A 22,212-nucleotide genomic window follows, 5' to 3' on the forward strand; every position below is an offset into this window, starting at 1 on the left:
ATAAACATGTTTACAGCCTGGTACTAAAACATAGGTTTGGTCTCCATAGATAGATTTTATATTCATGATAACTGGACAGGGGGTCAATATTTATTTAACTCATCAGTTAAAATTATATTAGGCCATAAAGTTATGTATAATTATGGGTGTGGCTGATTTGAGCTGTCTGCTATGCATCGCTTTAGCTAACCGGCTAACTGGAATCGTTGTAGTTTATCTCACCACAAGAAATGTAGGAGTTGACACAGGTAGGGACAGATTACTGAGTTCTATCAAATGCAAAAGCTAGCTAGCGTGTGGTAACTGAGGTAAGTAGGTATGTTCCAAACACCAGCCAGGCTCTGTTCACTCCACCATTTATACCCATCATAGCTAACATTGATTAGCTGTCATAGCTAACTTACCTGGACTGTTAATTATCCACGTATATTTACTCAGCGACCAACCAAGGTGCACACAGTGACAGTAACATTACCATCTTTATTACTCTGTGTTTGTTAAAAAGCCCAGGTGAAGTTCTGTTGCACTGCATGTGGAGTTTATGTAGACAGTAGCAGCTTTCATTTACTCTTCATCTGTGTGTAGTGTACTGTACATCTGTGTGTTTATGATAAATATTATTAGTAGTATTAGTTTAAATGGTGTGTGAGCTGCTTATTTACACTCAGCTTTCATTCACAGGGACTATTACCATGAGCAAGAGGAAAGGTGGCAGTGATATTCGCAAGTATCTTATCAACCCTCAGAAAACAAGAAAAGTATGTTGAGAAAATGAGTACTTGTCAGGTGATAGAAGTGTACAATACTAGATAGAAGTGTAGAAGTTTCTTGATAAAATAATAATTAGTAATCTGATCAGAAAAAGTTAGTTAAAGTTAGTAAGTGATTCCTGAGCATTATGGCAAACAACAACACTCGTAAGATAATTTCTTACACTTTACTACATTCAGACTATAAAGAGAGAAGAAGATGGAGTAAATGAGCAAGAGGACATCTACAGCAGAGCAGGAGACATGGAGGTGAGTAAGAAACGAAGAAAATACTAAAAGGTCAAAAAAGAGAAAAAAAAACAAACCAATGCATTATAAAGCATTATTTTAAAAATAAGCGTGGGTGAGATGGTGACAGCTGTTTCATTCTCTGACTTTCTGGGTTTTTGTGCCTGAATGTCTCTTTTCAACTGTGTCTCACTGATGGCACTGATGGACACTCATGGACATTACTCATCTGTACACTCATGCACAGTTGCACATACCCCGGACATTAATGGACACTTGCACTTTTGCACATTGCAGATTATGGACATTTATGGACCATGGACATCTACACACACATCCAAATTCGCACATTTCCTGGACATTTCCACTCATCCTTATATTTTTTCTTATTGTATAGATATGTTTTTTTATATTTCTTAATTTTTTTTTTTTACATTTTTTAGATTTTGTTCTATTTATTTCTTGTTAACCGTTTTTACATTTTTAAGGTCACAGGCGGTCGTATAAGCATTTCACTGCATATCGTACTGTGTATGACTGTGTACGTGACAAATAAAATTTAAATTTAAATTTAGTTAATAACCCAGTAACCCAGTGTAAGTATCTATCCAGTGCCAAAAACCTCAAAGGACTTTTGTAAGTCGCGCTAGATAAGTTAACTGGAGCGTCTGCCAAATGCATGAATGTAAATGTAAATATATCATGAGACAGTGGGGGCGGGGCTTTGCAGGTGCAGGGGGAGCGTAGGGGCGCGGCTGTGTAGGCATAGAAGGAGACTGAGGGCGGGGCTATGCATGTTTATATAGAGAGAGTGGGGGCGGGGCTGTGCAGGTGTAGGAGAGAGTGAGGGCGGGCTATGCATGTTTATATAGAGAGAGTGGGGGCGGGGCTGTGCAGGTGTAGAAGGAGACTGAGGGCGGGGCTATGCATGTTTATATAGAGAGAGTGGGGGCGGGGCTGTGCAGGTGTAGGAGAGAGTGAGGGCGGGCTATGCATGTTTATATAGAGAGAGTGGGGGCGGGGCTGTGCAGGTGTAGAGGGAGACTGAGGGCGGGGCTATGCATGTTTATATAGAGAGAGTGGGGGCGGGGCTGTGCAGGTGTAGAGGGAGAGTGAGGGTGGGGCTATGCATGTTTATATAGAGAGAGTGGGGGCGGGGCTGTGCAGGTGTAGGAGAGAGTGAGGGCGGGCTATGCATGTTTATATAGAGAGAGTGGGGGCGGGGCTGTGCAGTCTCTACCTAGAAAATGGTTCTGGCCTTGACTGGTGTTGGCAACTGTTTCTCTGGGGACTTGACAGTTCGATAGTTCATGACTGGAACTTCTTACAAGTCTACCTGGGTCTTCAATAACTACCTGGACTCCATATTAACATCAATTAACATCAGCTATTATAGCTGAACTGCCTCCCACCCTACACACTGTATAAATGCAGATCATTTACTGCTTTTTGCTTCACCCAAATGAGGATGGGTTCCCTGTTGAGTCTGGTTCCTCTCAAGGTTTCTTCCTCTTACCATCTCAGGGAGTTTTTCCTTGCCACTGTCGCCCTCGGCTTGCTCACCAGGGACTATCTGACCATTTTGATTCATACAAATTCACATTCCATACAAACCTAAATAATTCTTTTGACTATGTAAAGCTGCTTTGCGGCAATGAAAATTGCTAAAAGCGCTATACAAATAAAATTGAATTGAATTGAAGTGTAGGAGAGAGTGAGGGCGGGGCTATGCATGTTTATATAGAGAGAGTGGGGGCGGGGCTGAGCAGGTGTAGAGGGAGACTGAGGGCGGGGCTATGCATGTTTATATAGAGAGAGTGGGGGCGGGGCTGTGCAGGTGTAGAGGGAGAGTGAGGGTGGGGCTATGCATGTTTATATAGAGAGAGTGGGGGCGGGGCTGTGCAGGTGTAGAGGAAGACTGAGGGCGGGGCTATGCATGTTTATATAGAGAGAGTGGGGGCGGGGCTGTGCAGGTGTAGAGGGAGACTGAGGGCGGGGCTATGCATGTTTATATAGAGAGAGTGGGGACGGGGCTGTGCAGGTGTAGAGGAAGAGTGAGGGTGGGGCTATGCATGTTTATATAGAGAGAGTGGGGGCGGGGCTGTGCAGGGGCAGGGGGGAGAGTGCAGATAATTTCACTACAGATGTAGAACGCATCTAAAGCTCAGTTCTAGGTCGAGTCAGAACTCAGAGTCTGTAGTGGAGAGTGTAGTGAACCTGTAGGTTTCCTGTTTAACTCCTCCATCATCATGTGTTCTTTACCCTTTAGACCAGTGCTGTGATAATGCTAATGTTTAGGACTAATATAAAAAGAGGCATTACTCCATTCTCTCAGCAGAACAAATACACTGCAGTGTGTCTAACACGGTAACAATAATCTATAGATGTGTTCACACCACCACTGGAGTCTAGTTTTTAATCCTAGTTTTTAGTTTTAATCCTTGAATCTTTCTTTCTTTTCCAGGGAAGAATGAATATTGTTGTCAAAGAGGAGAGAGAGCAGTGTGGGCGGGGCATGGACACTTCTCAGAGAGTAAGTCACACAAATGTCACTTATTAGCCTAATTATTTATTAATACTGATCTAAAATTAATTAGGGTGATTACTATCCCGTGTAACTGAAGTTCTTTTCTCCTCTCACAGAGAACTAAAAGCTTCAAATTCTGTTACAATAAAAGGAATTATAAAGTGACCTGTGATCAGTCAATGACCATCCAGGAGGCTCTGCACTCAAACGATTCTTTTAAAAGCATTTCTGAAAATAATCAGCAAAAGGCACTGATTATCGAGAGACGGACGACTCTAGCAGCGACTGTGACCCCAGACTTCCCTATTTGTCTGATCGATGAAAATGAGACTCTGGACATTGACTTCAAAACAGTCAGAAAAATCAGCACAGTTATAGTTGAGAAGACCCCACTTGAGCCTGCTTTAATGGCAGAACGTGAAAACTTTGTTAGTTTCTACATAAGCAAAAATGGTGGTGCTAATATCCAATATATTTTGCAACACATTAACTTGATAGAAACTAGTTATGTGTGTGTGTATGCAGTGAAGGGAAAAAACGTGGAAGCAGCTCTTAGGCGTGATGGGAGATTTAAAGAAAAGATTTTTCAGAAAGGCATTCTCTATGAAGAGTCCTCAAAAACCTTCATCAATCTGTCAGAACCTGTTGATGTCAGTCTGAATGGTATGAAGTTCCAGATTATTATTAATCCCAACCCCACAAAGGGCTTAAAGTCTACCCAAATAGACAAAAAACACAATGATTGTGGAACTCCTGAGACCTCCAGCACTGAAAAGAAGAAAATAGTGAAAGAGAAAGAGTCTAGAAAATACCCAGAAGCAAAAGAGATCCCAAACACACAGGAGATCCTCAATATTCTGCGAGAGCAGCACAGTGATTTATTGAAGACTCTGAAACAAAGAGAGGATCTTAAGAGTAATGTAGAAGTAAAGAATTTTTCCATAAAGGAGATCCCAAACTCACAGGAGATCCTCAGTATCCTGAAAAATCAGTACGAGGATTTGGTGAAGACGCTGAAAGAACAAAAGAACCTGAAGGATGATGGTGAATTGAAGAAGTTCTTCAGAGTGGAGTATGATAAAAGTGTTCAGAGCTTTTCCGAGGTAAACAGGGTTAAAGAGTTAATACGGTTGTCTGACTCCGTCTGTCAGATCCGCAATAGTGGTTCTCCAAGAGGAACTGGATTCCTGCTCTTCAAGAGGTTTGTCCTCACCAACAAACATGTTGTTAGAGACTTATTCCCCTGTATAACAGGACGTCCACACAATCTAACAGCTGTGTTTGGATTTGAAGTTCTGAACACTTCAGTAACTGAGATACCAGTAGAGCAAAATTTTGTTGCTGACTTCTATGGGAAAGATGACATAGGGAACCATCTGGACTTTGCTCTACTCGAACTGAGCAGTGATGTAAAATTTCCTGAATTGATTAGATGCTATAGTCCTCCACCCATCATGGGTGGTGTCTGCATAATTGGACACCCAGATAATGGAGTTAAACGGATGGACCCATGTTTTATTATCAGAAAAGAAAACGTTCAACAAGAAATAGCACAACACTGTGAAAATAACCCAAACATTCATGTCATAAATAAACAATGCCTCGCTGAGAACTGGGAAGTCAAAGTATCTCAGATCTCCTACAATTCCTGTTTCTTCCATGGATCATCTGGCTCACCAGTGTTTGACGATTACTGCAACCTGATTGGTGTTCACACCGGTGGATATGTTTATCCAGGAGAAAGTGGAGAAACAAGGAGTGTGATGGAATTTGGCTTTCCAATGTTCCCTATTCTGAAACAGATCTTAATACAATGCAGCGGGAGTGGAAGGTCTGATGTAGTTCAGGAGTTTTGGGCCTCCAGCAACCTGAAACTCGTTGTTAACAAGGCAAAAGAACAGCTGCCGAGAGAACATCAGGCCAACTAAGGATGTTGAATACCAGTGACCATGAATTGAAGCTGAAAGTCTACACTGTAGTCACATCTTAAGTGCTCCATTTCAAATCCAGTTTGTTGGTGTATAGAGGCAACAATATCCATGGAGTCTTCAAAAATCTGATCTAAACGTCTCCTCCTATAATCCAATCTCGATACTCACCAGATTGTAGCTCCAGAACTAGCAGTTTGCAGTCGGAAACAGGAAAATCGCCGACCCTGATTGATTTATCACCTCTCACCTTAATATTTTGAGCCAATAAGATGTGATGAAGCAAACGACAGCTGGTGTTAGTTTGGTGTTAGAAAAAATTTATCCGAATTATTAGTGATGAATTCTTCTGCTTCTTATATGTAACAACCCTCTTTTTCTTTGGGTTATTGGAGTTTGTATGTAGAATAGATAATAATAATAATAATAATAATAATAATAATAACATTAAATATAACAGAGCATCAGTTTGTAGACAGATCAGAGTCTGAGTTTGCACTCCTGCTTTATGTCACATAACTGTTTTAATAAGGAATATCTCAGCTCGTGACTTTCATCCCTGTGACTCTGACCAAGTGCTTACTGAAGATCATCAGACCTTAAATCTCTCCATCACACTGGGGCTTCTCTCTCTCTTCTCTTTTTCTCTACACAGCAAATAAACAGGGCTGAACATTATAATCTTCTCTCGTATAACTTTATAGAGTTTTGTGTGACTAACTCATTCACACCTTCTTTTACTGGAACAAGTCAGAATTTAATCTTTAATACACTTTAATGATATAATTGATTCTAATGCTTTTGTCTGTATTCATGTTGGATCATGTAATCATTTCCTTGTTTCTTCCTGAATAAAAGCACAAGCAGATTTAAAAAGAAGAGACAGAAGAGAGTTTTATTGAAGTTGATTTACAATAAGATTGACAGCTGCATGAGTCGGACACAGCACAGAGATAACACACTGCTGTGTGAGTGAGGAGGTTTCATTACCACATGGACCTTAAAGAACATGAAGAGATGTTTAACATGACTGAAAGATTATAATAATAATTACAATAAAATAACAATTATACATCATTCTCCTTTTCTATTAATAACATGATTAATAATATGATGGTTTAAGTCTTTGTCTAACTTATTAATATCTGTGGGCACGTAATGTGGAGGTCTCAGTCACACAGTTTCTTCTTCTGATTCACCGTAGGTTGAATTCTCATGTATTTCTGGTGTAGGATGACGTGTTGTCCCTGGCAGCAAGTGGCACCTTTTACCATTTTTCCTTTTTCTCCTGCAGCAGTTCACTCGTTTCATCTCCAGAGGGCGACTTTACTCTGAGCTCTCCTCAGAATAAGGAAAAGAATAACTCAGGCTCACCTCAGAGGAGCAGAGAGACTCAGAAAAGAGACACTGCTGTTGACCTCCACTTTTTTCTTTCACTCCACTTTGGTCACTTTTTTCTTAAACCACCAAAACTATTGACCTGAACTCACCTTTATCGCCAGGCAGAGGCGGCATTACCATTAGGCAAAAGTAGGCGAGTGCCTAGAGCCCCAAACTGCCAGGGTCCCCTGCCTTTAGTCCAACTAAGTATTTTTAGCAAACAATTACGTCTAACGTTTGAAATGATTAAAATCCACTAATTGTAATAGCATTAGAATACCATTACGCCACGCGAGTTTTAGTCAGCCCACAAACACACACTACAATGGTACATCCTGTGTGACGAAAGTGCAAAGTTATTCACTGCATTTTGATGAAACTAAGTTACAAGTGGTACAGAAAAAACTGGAGGAGAACAGACAATTAATATGATCGTTGGCTAAGGTAACACAATTTTTCATGCCTGTGCAGCAGATAGTCACAGGTCACCTCAGGTCAACAACGTCACAAGAACGACTGTCTGCACGTGCTATTACAGTATCTCCACTGAGCACAAAGTCAGAAAATCAGTGGATATGGAGTCAGGAATATTAAAGTGTGTTGAAGCCTACACTATTCACCCCAGCCATGCACACAATAATTATATGAAATATTAACAAATTAACATTTTTTTTTATATTATTCTTAATCCAACACCCCAATATTTATATGTTTTCCCACCCACTAAATCTCATTTGATAAACGAATAGTGAGCTGTTTAAAAGTAAATAATATCCAAAAACATGGAGAAAGAATAAAAGCTGGAGAAACACAGTTTCAAAAGGGGAGAAAAGAAGGAAAGACATGAAAAAAATACAAAAAAGAGGAAAATGTATATAGTGGTGACGGAAGAGAAACAGTGAAATGCATTAAAAGGATTGAAAGGAGAAAAAGAAAGCAGTTGAGGAGCAGGAGAAATACATTAAATTAAAAGCATTAAAGGGACAAAAGAAGAAGACAGAAAGACAAACAGAGTGAAGAAGAGTGAGACAGAGACAAAGAGGGGAAGGCAGGGATAAAGATAAGAGGTAATGATTTTAATAAGTATTCTTTGGTATTATTTGTGTCACTCCATTGACCTGTCATGGGTTTTCTTACTTTAGTGAAACAACATGGAAGACAACCGAGGACAGACGTCAACTATTAACCTGCCGATCATATTGAAATACAAAGGGTTCTGAGCTGTAATATCAGATAAGTAAACTGACGATGAGTTACATTCTTATTGTCCAAAAGCATTGTTTGTTAAACGATTTTAAAGTTAGTGCATCAGTTATCCTGTTAATGTTTTGTTGTTGTTTTTTTCTACAGAGCTGTCTAGACATCCGGATAAGATTGTTGTGGGATGACGAGTGAAGGGAAGTCTAGGGTAGACTTTTGAAAAAACACTGAATGCAGACGGCCCCATATCCATGTTCCCCTTGAGCCCCCAAATTGCTAAATCCGCCCCTGTCGCCAGCTGTTGTTGTATCTGCAGTTTGAGGTTTGTTTTTTATTTAAACTGGACCTAAATGGGTCTGCTTCTTTCACTGGGGTTCTTTAATTATTTGATGAGATTCAGTGTGAATCTTTGTGCTATGTGCATGGTGTTAGCATGTTCCCCTGGTATTTAGATTTATGTTAAGCGCTATGCTAATGGTGTCAGGGAGAGTGTTGCAGACAGGTACAGACGAGAACACAAACACATAAGGTTAGCAGGAAAACAGGAAAGAAGTAACAGGCTGGAAGATCATCAAACAGCAGTCACAGTCAAATTTATTAAATTTATTTATAAAGCACAATTAAAGTCAACACAGTTAACCAAAGTGCTGTAGAGTCATACAATAGCTGCAGTTACAGTAACAGAGTATAACAACAGACTATAATAATAAAATAAAATCCAAACAAAACAATAAATAACAAGTCCTCCCTCAATGCATAATAATGCAAAATAAGCAAATTAAACAAGTATATCACACATATATATAACACAAGTATCAGGACCCTTCAACAGACATGCTGCCAGGTGCAGCGCGTCCACGCTGTGTGCCTTTGCAATGGTGTCACCTAGCAACCATGTGTCTGGGTGACCACGCCTCTGCATTTACAGAACTCATGTACAGCCCGCGGATCTGCACGTCCTGCACAGTGCAGAGTATTTTTGCGCGGTTCTTCCCCTCTCGAGACCCGCGTTGTTATAATTTTGTCTTCCTTTTTACAGTTCTTTGGTAGTCACTCAGGATGTTCTTTAAAAAAAAAAAACATATAATTTTTCTTTCTCCCACTTGTGCTCAAACAATAACATCTCAACATTAAAACAAAAATAAGAGAGAATTTGAAAAGAACAGGCATGTGATCAGAAAAAAGGGTGGGGGGGGGTAGTAATGGTGGACCAGCGCTGGCGTTATTTGTTTGGACGAGAGAAGGAGAGATTGTTGTGGATTATTTTCTTTTGAAGATTTTTTAACCGGATTATCTTTGACTGGACATATTCCCCGGACTTCTCACCCTCCCTCATCGGCCTCTCGGACTTCATTAACCCCGGTGAGACTGAACCATACTCGGTATACTCGGATAACACACATACAATAAACACGGACTTCGGACATTTTCCACTCACTCGCGTTCACACACATACCGTTTATTATATATAGTTTGTAAATATTGTTTATATCTTTGTTTGGTTGTTGTGCACCTTTTTCATTTACTTTATTTAGTTTTGTATAATACACGTTTGCTTTATCTACTTGTTTGTGTTTGTCCTTTTTGCTCACCGGCCTTTTAACGCAACACCAACACAAAGATAAAAGACTCTCGATTTTTGTATCCACAGTTAATATAAAATTAGCTGGTTGTTACACGGTAACGTGCACTTTATGTTGTCTGTTGTCTGTAAAACCTGTTAGATAGTCTTCTTTAGTTAGTTAGTTTTAGTTAGTTTTTGTTAATTTATGTTGTAATTTATGTTAGGTCTCTCTGTCCTGTCTCTGCTAGCCAGCTAACTAGACCTCTTAGTTAGCTAGTTTAGCTTCTCTGTTAATTTATGTTGTAAGTTTATGTTGCATGTAGTACCTTGGTCCTGGAGGAACGTTGTTTCGTTTACATTTACATTTAGGCATTTGGCAGACGCTCTTATCCAGAGCGACTTACAAAAAGTGCTTTAATGTTTACAACATTGGATACATACTTACACTGGGTTAACTAGGTTAATAACTAAGTACCATTAGTCCAACACATCTGAGTTTTTTTTTTTCCCTCGGGGGGGGGAAGGGGGGGGGGGGTTAGTCCAAGTACTGGAGAAACAGATGCGTCTTGAGTCGTCGTTTAAAGATAGTCAAAGTCTCTGATGTACGGACATCTAGAGGAAGTTCATTCCACCACCTAGGTGCCAGAACAGAAAAGAGCCTGGATGAATGCCGCCCTCGATCCCTGAGAGATGGTGGGATGAGGCGAGCAGTGCTGGAGGATCGGAGGGAACGTGGTGCAGTGTTTCACTGTGTACTAACTGTATATGGTTGAAGTGACAATAAAGCCTACTTGAACTTGAACTTGAACTTGGTAAAACCGACGCCATCTTTTCTATGTATTGACGCGTCTCCAGCGCCGTCGTTCAGTTATGGTCATGGGCATTTCGTTTTCCGACACACGCTGTAGCGGTAGACCAATCATAAATCACCGCGCCATCTGACCAATCACAGCAGTGAGGGCTCACGGAAAGGAAGGGTTTAGACAGACTCAATCTTCCAACTGCTTCACACGAGTCGTTTACGAATCATTTAGTGTTTTTTGACATTGCATACATGTAAACCTGTTTTAAGAGACTCATTAAGCAATATTAGCAACCTTTAAAATGGCATAATAGGGGCACTTTAAGCATAATTCCAGATAAGAGTGCTTTAACTCGAACATGTTTGGTTCAAAACTGGAGTAGAAATATAATGCTAGCTGTTTACAGTTAAAACTTGTCATAAACACAGTCAATACTCCTCCTTTATGTCCAGAAATTCTTAATTAACATACGCAGTAAAACTTTAGTAAATAAACTAGACTTACCAACAGTTTACCAAATGTCCTTTATACATAAAAAGCCCAATTCCAGAGATGTGATGAAATTATTCAGGATGTAAGTCTTATTAACTAGTGGCCCAGCGTTTACCAGTGAAAATTTAGCCAGGTCACACAATATCACCTGAGACTAGGTGAGCATGATATTCAAGTGTCCTCTTCCTCTTCCAGACTGACAACGGGTACAAGCAAGTTGGCTCTAAGAAACGGCTAGATAACACACAGTCATCTAATCCACTTTCAGGCAAATGGAGAGCTAAAGGCAGCCAAGCAAAGGAGAAGAGAAAGGATTCTGTTGATTCAGGTCATGTCTTCAATATCACATAACATGAACAATATAAATAAAATGAAGCATCTGGTAGTCATAAACCAGCAGAGAGGTACCCCCGCCCGCCAACCCCCCCCCACACTCACACACACACACACACACACACACACACACACTGTAAAAGATAAAATGGCACAAACCATCCCCTTTAGATTAATTAATGCTGTGTATTATGTCACATTTGTCATATTCATATATTAATGGAATTAAATATTAAACTCCCTACAAAATAAAAATAATAAAAAACTATTTTATTATTATTAAAAACCGCAATTAGCCAATCAGAATTCAATATTGTGCTTAAAGGCTTACGCAAGTTTGTGAGGGATTCAATTTAAAGCAGAGGTTTTGTTTTTTCATTAGACTTTGTGGCTTCACCTACATGCTTGCGTACAAAAGGGTCAGAAATAGATTTTTAAATGCCATAATAGTAATATGATGATGATGTGTGTACAGTATGTGTGTGTGTGTGTGAGTGTGTGTGTGAGAGAGAGATTGGTGCGTAGTTATACAAAACTACAGTACCATTAAATTAAATTATTTAATTACTGGTGTTTATGTAGATTTTTATTATTAAAGGATCAGTTTTGACAATTGCATGTTTAAGTGAATGTGTTTTGTTTTGATGGCTACAAGTTGATGTAATTAAACTTATATATAACTTTTATATATAAAACTGTTCTTAAACATTTGACATATTGCGCAGTCATTTTGTATACTTAGTTGTAGCCCCCATCCTATTATTAATTATTTAATAGTATTTAATATAAAAATAATAATAATAATAATAATAATAATAATAATAATAATGAAAATAATAATAATAAAATACTTGACCACACCATCCCTGTTGATTTTTTTTTTTTTACAATTCGACCACTGGTTTTACACCCATGATTTTATATAAACAATTAATAGTGGAATCATTAATATTATATTTTAGTTTCAACTGTACATAAACAGAACCTAAAAATATGGTTCTCACACATTCATGTGCTCTGTCGCTTGCTGTCAAGAGGCGCCTGAGAGAGATTAACACATTATTGGCTTCAGTAGATACCTGAGATTGAAACATGACTGCCCTCTACAGGTAATGTACATCATGTGCCTGAAAATTTGAGACAGGGGTCGCTGCAGATCGGAGGAATATATATATATACATATATGTACAGTGAGAGAAAATAAACGTTTGATTGATGTGCGCATGCCCAATAGAGCTCAAACTGTATTCCTTCTAGCCTCAACTGTATTAAACACATAATCAAAATCAAATTACAATTATTTAAAAGAATATAGTACCACGAGCTGTTCATAACATTTTTATGTAATTCTAATATTTTTGGAATACTATTAACTTTGTATTGGTTAAACAAGACCAAAAAAAGTTATAAAATTGGTTTATAAAACACCACAATGAGGAGGAGGAGGAGTAAAGTTTAGTAACCTTTAAAGTGGCATCAATTCAGTAAACAGACACAATTTTAGCCAATAAAACATTTATTTAGTTCCAAATGTGGAGGCAGAGCTGCTCCGTTTAAGAGCTTGTCTTCACAAGTTTTATCAAAAAATAAATAATGCCTCCACCCAACCCATACACTCAATCTGCTCATTCACTCATGCTGTAGTAGCAGTCCATCGAACAGAATCCGTCAAACTCTCTGTCAGAATAAAATGCTGTGAACACTCCTTTCCGTCCGATGCCACAGTAATATGTGTCTGTCGACAACAATTAAACGAACAATTAAATGACGAAAATAAAGAAATAAATTATTTATATTGACTAACCACACCAAGCCTTACCGCCGCTATGTTCTTCCACGCTAAACTAAAGGTACTTACATATAAATAGGATTACCGCTGATTGGCCAACGCAGAAGCTCCGTTCACCAATGAGAAAGCTTTCGACACACCCCTACCTTTCGACACACCCCCTACCTTTCGACACGCCCCTACCTTTCGACACACCCCCTACCTTTCGGCACGCTGATTGGCCAACGCAGAAGCTCCTTTCACCAGTGAGAACCCTTTCGACACGCCCCCTACCGTTCGGCACGCCCCAACCTTTCGGCACGCCTTTTGCTCCAGTCTGCAGTTATCCCTACTTGGAAAATTTCACCATGGTCTGTGTACTTCAGCAGTTCATGAGAGTCCTTTTCTCGAGACGCGCATTCTTAATAGCCATATCTCTAACTAGGTCATTACTTGAGCGACTTCAGGAGTCCGTCAAAGCCGGGTTTGTGTGTCACACAGAATTGTGCATCACTGTGGGTATAACACAGATCTTCATCTGCACAGGAAACACTGCAGAAACACCAAGGATGAAAGGTTGGGGAATTTATGCAGCACATTACTGCAGTGTGAATGATGTGCATGCATTACCAGTTTCCACAATTAGATTGACCACACTGGGCAACAATTACTTAATACTAGTTGGGTTTGGCCTAGGCAAAACAAATCCTCCCCACTCCTGGAGAGATATCTGTAGTTTCTCTGGAAGCATCTCAAGCTCATGTTCAAAACCTCATTGTACCTGAGCAGGTGAGGGTGAAGGATCTTGTCCTTACTGGCTCAACAGCGACAGGCCTCAAACTGGAGACCCTCTGATCAGCAGTCACCTTAAGCACCTTAAGTATTATTATTGTTACTATTATTATTATTATTATTATTAATGATAATAATAATAATAATTAAGAATAATAAATAATTACATTTTTACACTTTAATTTATGTTTATGGTTTATTTTGTTTTAGTTCAGTATATTTTCAGTTAAGTAGATTTCATAGTAATTTTAAAACTTACATTTGAACAGAATTTGAAAAAAAGGTCTCTAATGTTCAGCAGTATTTTTTCCCTTGAGCTTTTTCTCTTTGTTTTTTACCAAACACCCATATCTCCAGGCTTGGGGCTTTGGTAGCCAAATGTTATTACAGTGAATTCAGCTTACCTCCTCTCCACGACAGAACACTGCTAACTTCATTGTTCTCTATCTGTATTATATTGCTTCTTGATTTCTGTTTTGAATTCAGGTTGTACTTTCTGTACACATATTTACCCCCTGATATAATCCCTATGATAATGTTATGATTGCAGGGTTGTAGCTTCTGACAGGGGAGGGAGGGGTGGCTTTGGGCCATGTATTTTAACATGCACACTTTTTAACACTTGTGCACAAAAATCACTACATGTAATGAGGGGGTGACGTAAAGTTATATCACTAATGTAATGACACCCATCTGGTGTCCTTATGCTTCCTGGACAGAATCATCAGCCAAGACCTCTAGTGTGATCTTAACATCAGCTCCCTAACCAAGAGAGCACATCTTCCCCCATCTGGTACACTAGTACCACTACCAAAGGCATGAGAAGGATGCAGAGTATCATTCACTCTGCAGAAAGACTGCTTGGCTTAGAGCCAGAGCCACAGAAGTAGAAGAGTCCTCATTAAAAGGAATCAGTTTAAGTGCCATATGACACAAAGTAGAAAAGAGAGTGATCAGGGAATAATAGAATAGGCTGCCCTCTATATGTACAAAGTGTGTCACATGATAGGAATAAAGGTATAAGAGCGTAAGCATATGATAGAGGGCATAATAGAATATAATGATGTCTAACCAATTAATCTTTTAACATTGACAGTTATGCAATATGCAACATACTGTACACATAATCAACAAACAATTGAGTCAGTTTTTATTGTCATTTTATCCATATACAGTATACAGTGAAACGAAACAATGTTCTTCCAGGACCAAGGTGCTACATACAACATAGATTACAAATCAACTCAGCTGATTAGCTAAGACAACAAATTGACACCATAAATGAACAAAACTATCCAAGTACTATACAAAAAGTCAAAAAAGAGCAAAAAAATAAATAAAACAAGAAAAATAAGACAAAATAAAGTGCTCGTGCAAATGTGCAAACATCTAAGTGTGTGTGTGTGTGTGTATGTGTTTGTGTGTGTGTGTATGTGTGTCTGTTTATCGGTCCAGTCTCTTTTAATTAAGGAGAAAAAGCTTTTACAGTCTGGATGTGAGGGCCTAATTGCATCAGTCCTCTTTCCAAATATCAGGTGAAGAATGTGTGTGAGGGGTGTGCATGATCAGCTACAATGCTGGTGGCTTTGCGGATGCAGCGTGTGGTGTAGATGTCTGTGATAGAGGAAAGAGAAACCCAGATGATGATCTCAGCTGTCCTCACCATCCGCTGTAGGGTCTTGCTCTCTGATACGGCACAATTCCCAAACCAGACAGTGATGCAGCTGCTCAGGATGCTCTCGGTAGCCCCTCTATAGAAGATAGGTTGGAATCAGTGGTGGAAGCTGGACCTTCCTCAGCCTTCTCAGGAAGAAGAGACGTTGCTGGGCTGTCTTGTTCAAAGAGCTGGTGTTGAGGGACCAGGTGAGGTTCTCTGCCAGGTGGGTACAAAAGAATTTGGTGCTCTTGATGATCTCCATAGATGAGCCATTGATGTTCAGCGGAGAGTGGTTGCTCTGTGTTCTCCTGAAGTCAACAACTATCTTTTTTTTCTTTTAGCATAGTGACAGGTTGTTGTCTTTACACCAGTCTCCTACCCTCTGCACTTCGTCTCTTGGATCTTCAGGCTTTAATTCCCATCAAGGTTTCTTGTCTCATCAGAAACCTTGATGATTTGATTGGAGTCAGCAGAGTTGTGTGTCAACAGTGTGAACAGCAGGGACTGAGCACACAGCCCTGGGGGGTTGGCAGTGCTCAGTATGGTGGTGTTGGAGGTGCTGTTCCTGATCTACACTGTCTGAGGCCTTCCAGTCAGAAAGTCCAGGATCCAGCTACAGAGCGAGGTGTCCAAGACCAACAGGCTCAGCTTCCCGATCAGGTGGTGGGGGATAATAGTATTAAATGCTGAGCTGAAATCTATGAGCAGCATTCAAACATAGTACTTTTGTTGTCTAGGTGTGTGAAGGCCAGATGGAGTGTGTTGGAAATGGCATCATCTATAGAATGGTTGAGACGATACGCAAACTGCAATGGGTCCAGTGACGGGGGCAGCAGGGTCTTGAGATGTTTCATGACAAGCCGCTAAAAACACTTTATGATGATAGCTATAAGTGCAACAGGACAGTAGTCATTTAAACAGGACACAAAAGACTTCTTTGGCACAGGAACGATGGTCAGAGAGATGTTAGAGATCTCACTAAATACATCTGCCAGCTGTTCAACCCCTTCTCTGAGCATTCTGGTCTATGTAGCTGAGTTAGGGCAGGGCTCTACCTGATAGCACCAGGGATGTTTGTGTAAACAATATCCCGCGTGTTTTTCCCTCTCATTGCAAAGTCAGCATACTGATGGAATTTAGGGAGCACTGACTTGAGATTTACATGGTTAAAATCTCCAGTGACAATAAACAGTCCATCGGGATGTGTTCTGCAGTTTGCTAATCTTGCCACACAGTTCACAGAGCACTTCCTTAGCATTAGCACAAGGTGGAATGTACACTCCGATTACAAGTACAGTGGTGACTTCCTGCGGTAAATAAAGAGGTCTGCATCTAACAGTCACAAACTCCACCAGCGATAAGCAATAGCTAGAAACTAGCACAGAGTTCTTACACCACTCTGTGTTAACACAAGCTACCGCCGCAAGCCTTGCTGGACAGAGCTGCATTTCTGTCAGCACAAAACAAGACTAGTCTAACTCAATGGCAGCATCATGAACTCTTTTGCTGAGCTAAGTTTACGCCAATTTCTTTTCCAGGGAGCAGACACTGGAGAGAATGATAGATGGGAGAGTCAGCTAGGATTTGTTTTTAGCCTAGCAAAGACTCCCGCCTGGTTGTCATGCTTCCTCTTTCTTGTGCACTGGCATCAGGTAACAGCAAGGACTGGAGGCCTGTCCCCGCAGTAAGCCGAGGTCACAGCTCTTCCTGTATGTTGTTTACTGTGTTACTGAGTTCATATACTGGTTGCTCCGATGTCCAGACATCCTGTAAAAATGGGTTACAACACTTAATCAACAGAAATAGCACCATTTTGGATCCGGACAGGCCGTTGCATGCTATTTCCATGCCACCATCTTCTTGGGGCATCAACACGTGTTAATGACTGCTTTCTGACCACTTCAGATTTGGGCTTGCACCTTTAATCCTGTTTTGTGCCCTTAAATACATTTTCTCTACTCTTTCTACTGCTTTTTCTCTACTCAAGGTGTCCCCAGTGATTTTCTTTGAAATTATCTCGAAAAGTGCCATGACACAGGACACTAAAGCTTGCTGGAAAGCTTGTGGCTAACCCCCTCCCATCAAACTTTTTGTAACACTACCCTCTAGTAAGCTGTGGTCCTTCAGAACCAAATCCACTCACCACGAAAACAGCTTCTTTCCAAATACTGTTGCCCTGATGAACAAGACCCCCCCACACCCCTACATCCTTTTATGTATTTTTAAAACTTTCTCTATGCGCACTACATGCACCTACACATTACACTACAGTAACCACCTATTTATTGTTGCCCACTTTGCACAAATTACACATTCACCCTGGCATACACAAGACACATACGCAAGAATGCACAAATGCACAGCCTGTTTTGTATACTACAGTATACAGACTGTTCATCTTATGTACTGTTTATATTCAGTATAGGCTTAATGGAACATATTATATAACATGCATGTAGTACAACCATAGTGTGTGTGTGTGTGTGTGTGTGTGTGTGTGTGTGTGTGTGTGTGTTGGTTTTTGTGGTTTAAGAGGACTTTTGACCTGAATACGCACCAGCATTAAGAGGACATTTCCGTTTATGAGGACAGGGGCCATGTCCTTATAAATCCGACCTTGTAGCAGTCCTTATCTCAGTCTAGGGATCAATTCTGTACCGTTTTTGGCCCCATGTCCGTATAGACCACATAAACCTGAAAAAATACCACACACTGTGTGTTCTCTAACCCCTCCATGCGCCCCTGTAGACCGGTCGCGGAACTGCACCTACGTCATTAAGAATTTGCATATACACACAAGTGTAAGTTTTCCCGGTCTCTGATTGGCTGGCTACAAGAATCCTCGGCGGTGATTGGCCAGCAGTAACAGGAGAAGCGCTTCCGCTAAGGGGCGGGACCTTAGAGGGACCGTGCACATATAAGGCCTCGCTAAGAGGCGGGACTTCCTTTAAGACACAGCTGCAGGTGATTTAATACAGCGGGGTTTTAATCCACGGAGTTTGTAAAGTAATATAACACACGACGAATTAATATCGAGTTTGGACTCTCTGCACCCTGGAGAAGAGGACATCGGTGTCGGAAGCCGCTGGCATATGAAAGGTGAGTTATAACGCCGTTTAATCGGTTTAATTACTGCACGTGAGTTAGTTTGGTTTGTTTATGTCAGTTAAACGGCGCCAGAAAGTGTCGCGTGCGCTGTTAAAGGCGCGCGCGGATACATATAAGTGTTTAAAATATTAATTTAACTTTTGGTCAGTTAGTTTTAAGCTGTTTTATTATATTTAATATATAAATTGAGCGTGTGACACGCGCCTGTGACGTCACGGTAGCGCGTCGTCATGACTACAGTCTTTGTTTGGGGGAGGGGGGGTGAGGGGGGCTGAGAGGGGACTCACAGTACAGTGTTCTGGTTAAGATAAACATATAAATTAACACATATTATAAATAAACACAGATTAATATGAATTTGACCATAAATGAAGTGGTATAAAGGAGGTTTTCCTCTGTGAAACAGTCTGATTAAAACATGATGATGAGGAGGAGGAGGAAGCCCAGTCCACTGGAGGAGGCCACACACTTCAGCCTTAAGAAGGAAGATCAAGATGGTCTGGAAGCTCAGTTTATAAATGAGTTTAAAGGTAAGTGTTACGTGTTCAGGTGGGATTGTTTAATTAATGATTAATGTCTCAGGTACATGACATGCTGTACTCCTCTTGTTTAGGGAGAGGTGTGTTTAGTTGTACTGACTTTGAAAAGGGAGATTTCCTATTGGAGTACAGAGGAGATCTCATAAGCAGAGAAGAATGTGAGCGGAGGCGAAGAATATATCATGATGCCCTCAAAGTGTTCATGTATGAATTTCGATTCAATGGCAAATTCCTTTGGTATGTACAAATATTATATACATGGGGGAGATGTGGAAGTTATTTGCATGGTTATTTAGCACTAATGATCAGGGCTCATGTTCACCAAGCGTCTCAGAGTCGGAAATCGCTCCTACTGCAATTCCTAAATGGCCAAAAACTTCAGAATGACGCTATTTTGGCCTTATTTTCATGAATGGGGAGGGGTAAGAGCTATTCACCAAGATTCTTAAAATAGGAAATCATTCCCATCTTCACCAAAATGTTGGAGAGCGCCTGAGGTGTCCTAACTGGTTGGGAATAGTGAGGAAGGGGTGTTGAGGCAGAAACACGTGAAGAGGAGAGATGGTTTAGCAGAGCACAGAGCTCATAACGGGCATGTTTAGACAAAAATGGGGGTGGGGGGAGTAAAACTTTTTCTCTGGTTACTAATTCCAGCAGTCCGAAATAATAAATTAAACTTCACAGATCATGCACATTTCCCCACCATGCAGCATGAATGCATAATCCATGGCACATATTAAAATAATTATATTATATATACATTTAATCTTGTATTAAATTATTTAAGTGAACTGTTTTCTTGTTTCCTTGTTATGAGCAGCACTTCATCGTTTCATTAGCATGGCGCATCCCCATGTTTCTCACTCCTCAGGGGTATGTGTGACAAACTGACTGGTTACTCTGATGCTTTTACATATTGCATCCATTGACTTTTTATCTTTAGAGGTAAGAGTAGGACAGAATATTACTTCAATTATTTCTTTACATTTTACTCCCTTCGCCACAAGCAAAACACTCTCATCCTCTCGTTTTATTTGAAGTCATGTTGATCAGATTATGACTGACCTACACAGCTCTATTATAGGGGCTTTAATCAGTTGTGATTGGAGCAGTGTGATTAGAATAACGTCATGCAGCGAGTCACGCATCTATAGGTTTTGTTCATGTGCATAAAACCTTCACATAACTGCCGCTGATTTTAGCATTTCACTTTTTCACCGTTTAAAACTTTGTACACTCTACAACACCTCCTATAATGTGCAGACTACTTTGCGGCTCTCAGTGTCGTAAAAAGTGACGTCTCACACTTTCCTTGGCGCAGTCTTACTCCTTGCCGAAAGTAAGAATAGAAAGCTTTATAAATAACCTATATGTCCTTCTCTGAGGTGAGTCTTTAGTCCTAAATAAACTTTGATTCCTATGAGTGATTCTGAGATGCTTAGTAAATATGGGCCCAGTTTTATTTTCTTAAAGACCATTGACCATTAAATATTCAATGATCATCTTTTCAAATAATATAATATTCGATGAGAAGCATTTGGTGCTGATATTCTCAGTTGTTGTGTTTATTTGGAATAAGAAGTATGTATTATTGTAATAGTAATGTATCATTAAGAGATTCACTGTCATTTGTTCAGTGTTGATGCAGCCCTGGATGATGGCTCCCTTGGGAGACTGGTGAATGATGACCATATAAAACCAAACTGCAGAATGAAGACCATCCGTGTGGATGGTAACTCTCATCTTTGTTTATTTGCCATAAGAAGCATCTGTCCTGGTGAAGAGATCACATACAATTACGGCGATTCTGAGTGGCCATGGCGATGCAAGGTATGTAGATGTTAGTAATTTTGTGCATTATTTTAAAGGATTGGTGTATATTAAATGCTTTAAGCAGTTTAACACACTTAACATCTGGTTTCTGCCAGAGAATGTGTCTTACAGTATGTTGCTATAAGTTCAGGAGCAGGATGCTAATTTTTCCCTTCAAAGTTTTTTTTTTTTGCATCTTTTGTCTATGGAATCATGCTCACTGTGTTATTAGGGATAGTCCATAAGGACGCTAGTTTTTGGGACAGTGTTCTGTATTAGCGTTTATAAATTGGTATCGGGTCTAAAACAGTGCTGATGTGCCTGTTCGCATGCAACATGTTTAGCATTCATTGCGTAAACATTGGCACATGGAGAAACACAATTGCAGCTCAAACTGTGAGCTAAATAGCGATATCCAATATTTAGCATGTCTGTAATGTAAGTTAACTGACTTTTGATAAATTCAATATTTAAGTTTGCATATACAGTAGTATAGCCTGAGTCGACTGATTACATGAAATAGCATAAAAATATTTTTGTTTGCTTGCTTTATGCCCGTAAATATTTAAAACCTTCAAAACTTTTTTTAGATGACATCGTCTAAGAATTCACCACCTCCAGAACAAAAAGATACAGCAGATAAAAAGGCATCCAAAAAGGTGATGTAGAAAAGAGTAAAGTGTTATTCTTACGATTACAGTTACTCTTACAAATGTGTGCACTGTTTATTATATCTGTGCACAGTGTGGACATTGTAGCGTTTTTATTTTCTGAATATGCAAACTTTGACTTTATCTTTTGTATACATTGTTTGATATTCTGCTGGATAAGTGTTTTTTCTTTCTCTTAGTAAAAGTGTTTCTGAATGTGAAATTTTATTTCTTAGTGCCCGATAAGCGAGTTGCCATCAGACAGTGCTGCCTGTGAAGAACTGACCGTAGTAACAGATGAGGTAAATGAATTATTCTGCATTCCAGTAAAGTCGTGTTTGTGAGAACTGTGTTGACGTACACATTTAGTGCAGTGTTTTACCTTTCTGTAGCTGAATATAACCTGATAATTGTTTTGTTCAGCATTCTACCCATGAATTAAACACCACATCTCAGTCAGAAGTCAGAGCTGAAGTAGAATTTAATATTCAAACCCTTTGCCTGTAGTAGAATATTTTTCTTTTTCCTGAATTTCAGGTTACCCTTGGTATGGCCCAATTGTCCTCAGAGAAGCAGAATTATATTGAGAAGAACGGTGGGGAGAAGGTAATATTGAGAATTACATGATTCAGGAAAATGATTACCTGTAGTCTTTACCTAT

The 22,212-nt window shown here is 39.9% G+C and overlaps 1 protein-coding gene across 1 annotated transcript; it reads left to right on the plus strand.

Moving 5' to 3' along the window:
* The first annotated feature begins 927 nt into the window (after positions 1 to 927).
* LOC128508933 (serine protease FAM111A-like) lies at positions 928 to 6,439 on the plus strand. Its single transcript, XM_053480420.1, has 3 exons — positions 928 to 1,019; positions 3,463 to 3,531; positions 3,642 to 6,439. The coding sequence occupies exons 1-3, from the start codon at positions 1,014 to 1,016 to the stop codon at positions 5,451 to 5,453; spliced, it is 1,887 nt and encodes a 628-aa protein (XP_053336395.1). The 5' UTR covers positions 928 to 1,013; the 3' UTR covers positions 5,454 to 6,439.
* The last annotated feature ends 15,773 nt before the right edge of the window (positions 6,440 to 22,212 follow it).

Source organism: Clarias gariepinus, chromosome 21 (assembly GCF_024256425.1).
Source record: "Clarias gariepinus isolate MV-2021 ecotype Netherlands chromosome 21, CGAR_prim_01v2, whole genome shotgun sequence".
NCBI classification, from domain to species: Eukaryota; Metazoa; Chordata; class Actinopteri; order Siluriformes; family Clariidae; genus Clarias; species Clarias gariepinus.

What these genes read in the sequence shown, in the direction of transcription:
- LOC128508933 (XM_053480420.1), top strand. An exon ending in GCATGGACACTTCTCAGAGA is followed by an intron (nt 3,532 to 3,641) that starts GTAAGTCACACA and finishes CTCCTCTCACAG; the next exon opens with AGAACTAAAAGCTTCAAATT.